Source organism: Acanthisitta chloris, unplaced genomic scaffold (assembly GCF_000695815.1).
Source record: "Acanthisitta chloris isolate BGI_N310 unplaced genomic scaffold, ASM69581v1 scaffold32134, whole genome shotgun sequence".
Classification (NCBI taxonomy): domain Eukaryota; kingdom Metazoa; phylum Chordata; class Aves; order Passeriformes; family Acanthisittidae; genus Acanthisitta; species Acanthisitta chloris.
The window spans coordinates 1-3,931 of NW_008668154.1; the positions used below are offsets into that span (position 1 = coordinate 1).

The 3,931-nt window shown below is 46.8% G+C and overlaps 1 protein-coding gene across 1 annotated transcript in view; it reads left to right on the forward strand.

Moving 5' to 3' along the window:
* Positions 1–3,241: 3,241 nt before the first annotated feature.
* The window catches only part of TDRD7 (tudor domain containing 7), a gene marked incomplete at its 5' end in the record, with an annotated part of 28,493 nt that continues 27,803 nt past the window's right edge, over positions 3,242–3,931 (forward strand). The window contains one exon of the mRNA XM_009072788.1: positions 3,242–3,327. Within this exon, the coding sequence (XP_009071036.1) occupies positions 3,242–3,327 (86 nt within the window). The remainder of the gene's footprint in view (positions 3,328–3,931) is intronic.

Below are 3,931 nucleotides of genomic sequence, written 5' to 3' on the forward strand. Positions count from 1 at the left end.
CCTGCATGAGTCCCTGCGTGTGCCAGGCGTCAGTTGTATGGAGGAGAGAAGGGCCGAGCCATCCTGGTGTGATGGATGTGGGTGCAGGTCTGCACAGACCTTGCATTTTCTGTGTGTGCACAAGTTGCATTTTTTCAAGTGGCACTTCCCTAAAAGGCAGATGTCCTTTGTTCCAGACAGACCTGTCAAAAAAAGCACTTACAGTGTTCTTCAGGTTAGTTACTGTGAGGCCCAGAGGTATTTTATAGTACTTGAAGATTTGTAATGTGTGAAATAAAATTAGGTAGATGTTAGTCCTACTCCGGCTATTATAATGTTGTGTGCTACTTCTGGTTACATTTGTTCATCTCTGGCAGGCTCCCTCCTTTCAGGTATGTGTTCTGCTTTTGTTTCTTATATCTGTTCCTGCCCTACTCTGGAGAAGAAGCTACAAGCAAAGTCTGCTTTGGCACAAGATGTCTTTGGAGAAGACATCTTGTGCTGTTGCAAAGTATGCAAATGCTGTCCTGTTAGCTTGAGGACATAGTGAAAGCAGAGTTCATGGAAAAAAGGGTCATATTCTATTTTATGCAAGGTTGTGTAGAGGCCATGTGACTGGATTGATTTGTTTCAGTTTGGCCAGTTTGAAGCAGGACTGGCAAGATCCACAGCCTGTGTCCTTGCTGCTGTTTTGGCCTCCTGAGCTGCTGTAGTTGCTTGTGCTTTGGGAATTTCAGGATGGAAAGCTTCTTTGTGCAAGGAAGTCCTGACCTCAAAACAGTGTGCAAGTGAGTGGAGTTGTGAGCAGCATCCCCAGAAATCCTGGGCTCAAACCAGCCTCATAGTTAACTGGCACAGACTCAAGGGCACTGTTCCAGTAGTGGTGCCAGCATTTACCTGCAAGAGTGGCTGAGCATTCACAGCACAGGTTGACTGAGACAAGTCCTGAAAGTGACAGACTGTCTCTGCCCCATTTCCCACTTCGGGGTGAATTATTGTCCATGTGCAGTTTCTGTTTTTCTGTTACCCTCCCTGTCCCTCCATTTACCCAAGTCATAGCAAAGCACATCTGTGTTCCCAGGGTTGCACTTAAAGGTCTTCGATTTTTCCTTTTCTGTTGGGCATCTGCACTGCTGTGGCAGATCCATGTTGCCTTGACATGATGTCCTGCCTCCTGACAGTGGCAGAGTTTGGGTGCTTACTGGTGTTGGTACTCCACGCAGTATCATGTAGTGAAGCCCCACTATGACGCTGCAAATGGCAGTTCCCTTGTGACTGCCCAGGTCTATATCCACCTCTGTAGCGCTCCATGGTATTTTCCTTGGATGCTTTTGTGACCACAGCTTCTGGGACTTGCCACCATGTAGTATTGGGTGGAAGGGGAACAGTATGTTTGTCCTCCCTGTTCTATCACACTTACATGACAACAGGGGCATGCTGAAGGTAGCTGCAGCTGTAGCAGGTTCTTTCTGTCCTCCCAGGCCTTCTGTCAGAAACTGTGGCACTGTTTATAGCAGCAATCACTCAGTAAATCCATCTCATGACTATGTTGCTGTGGGGCTGCAAGCCCCCAGAAGTGGGAAGAGACCTTCCTGGTAAGGCTGCCTGCAGAGATCCTTGAAGCTGGAAAGCAGCAGCACAGATGAGAACAGGTTCAAATCCTTGATGATCCACTTGCTCAAAGCAGCAGGAAGCATTTGCTGCTGGCCACCACTGGGCCCTGCTGCTGAGCACTGTCCAAGGGCCAAAGAGCAGATTGGGATGGCATAGGCCTTACCAAGGTAAGGTGAATGGCAAGGAGGGGCAAGCCTTCCCTTTGTTGTGATACAGCGGTGTGTGGGAGTGAGATCTAACTGATTGCTCTATAGCTATGCCTGGGGACTTGGCAGCTCTGCATGGCTGGTCATGCATTTGTGAAGGGCCAGGCTGCTGGTGTGGCTGGGAGGCCTCTTCCTGGGAGCAGGTTTCTAGAAGCTGAGGAACATGAGGCCTCACAGGCAGCTGAGTTTTCCATACCTGCATGCTGGAGAGAAGTGTGTTAGCCCTGCCACTGTTTGTGTTCCATCTCATCGTTGGAAATATAAGACCATCATGATCTGTTTGAGCAAGCAGCTCTGCACAGGATGCTTGTCTGATTGCAGGGCTCAAATCTGATGATTCCTGAGTTCAAAGCTGGTGTTAGCACTGCTTCTATAAAATCACAGAATATTAAGGGGTTGGAATGGACCTTAAACATCATCTAGTCCCAACCCCCCTCCAATGGGCAGGGTCACCTCCCACTAGACCAGGTTGCTCAAGGCTTCATCCAGCCTGGCCTTGAACACTGCCAGACTTGGAGCACCCACGGTCTCCCTGGGCAATCTGTTCCAGTGTCTCACCACCCTCACAGTAAAAAAGTCTTCCTAATATTTAATCTAAATTTCCCCTCTCTCAATTTTTACCCATTACTCCTTGTCCCATCACTACAGTTCCTAATTAAGAGTCTCTCTCCAGCTTCCTTATAGGCCCCCTTCAGACAGATACTGGAAGGTTGCTATGAGGTAACCTTCTCTTCTCCAGGCTGAGCAGCCCTAACTTTCTCAGCCTGTCTTTGTAGAGGAGGTGACCCAGCATCTCTCTTCTCCGATTCTTACTCCCTTTTGCTTGCAGTGTATCTAATTACTCTACAGCTGATTGTTTCCAGGTCTTAATGTGCTATACACTGCCATGACCTCGTCAATCTCAGGAGCTCATTTTGATGTCTATGCTCCCAGTAAAAGCTGCTGCTCTCTAAGGGGCTGCAGAAGAACACCTGCAAGCATGGCATCTGCGTGTCTTCTGTGGGACTAGTCTTCGGAGAGGAATCTATTAAACAAGTGTAGCAGCAGCATCCACAAAAGACCTTGAGTGTCTGTGTGTTCCCCTGACTTCTGAAGCCAAATGCACTCAAGGAGACTGATGTGGCTACCACTAACAGCAAGACTAAGACAACATCCAGATGAAAGACCAAATTGTGAGGCTGGATGTATCTAGACTGTCAACTGTCTTTATACCATGTGTTTTGTTTCTCAAGTAATCAGGAAAATAAGAAAAAAATAGACACTGCCTGCTGATCTGTCCTGTTTCTAGTTATCAGGTTGTCTTCCAAGCGAGCACATCTTGTGCAGGAGGTTGCTAGGAGTGTGTGGAATGCATGTTTATTTTAAGTATAGGTCTTATAAGCAAATGAAATCCTATTCAGAGACAGGAGAATTATATTAAGCAATTTTCTTTCCAATTTTAGGTCTGAGAAGAGACTGACTGTCCCACCACGGTTTCAAAAGGAGTTGCAAGTTCACCTGTCTAGAAGTTCTTCCACAGAATCAAGTGGTATGCCCATTAAGAAAATTTTTGTTGACTACCCACATTAGATTGGGAATCATCTTAAGAAAAATCCATTTAAATACTTGTTTTCAAGGAAGATAGGTTTGGGTGAGAAACCAAGTTCCATGAGTAAACCTTCTCACTCTGATTTCATTGTGCTGAGCAAATGTGTTTACTCGTCTGCCTCTCAGTCTTCTAGCTAAAACCTTGGGTAGTAAGTGTCAAAACCAATCACAAAGCTAGTGTGAGTAGCTTGGAAACCAGAGGAGTAAGGTTAACTATACTGCCAGGGTAGGGATCTGGTATACAAGTAAAATCCTGGCTTTCAGGAGTAAGCAGCACACTAATGTATGTATCCAGGAAATACCCTTCTGCCTGCCTGTCTCACAACAGTTGTGCAGTTGATGGGCTTGACAAAGGATAGTTGCTTCCTTTGAGACCTGTCATGCTGAGTTGTGATGCTTCAGGTCTGGTAGCAAAGAACCCCTCCAAAGGGAGGAGAGGAGTAGAGGGGAGCAGGCTGGTGATGTGAACCTCCCCATGGGATAATGACTGCCTAACTCCTACACACGATGTGTGAACCCTCCTAGAGCAGCTGGACAGTAGTCTC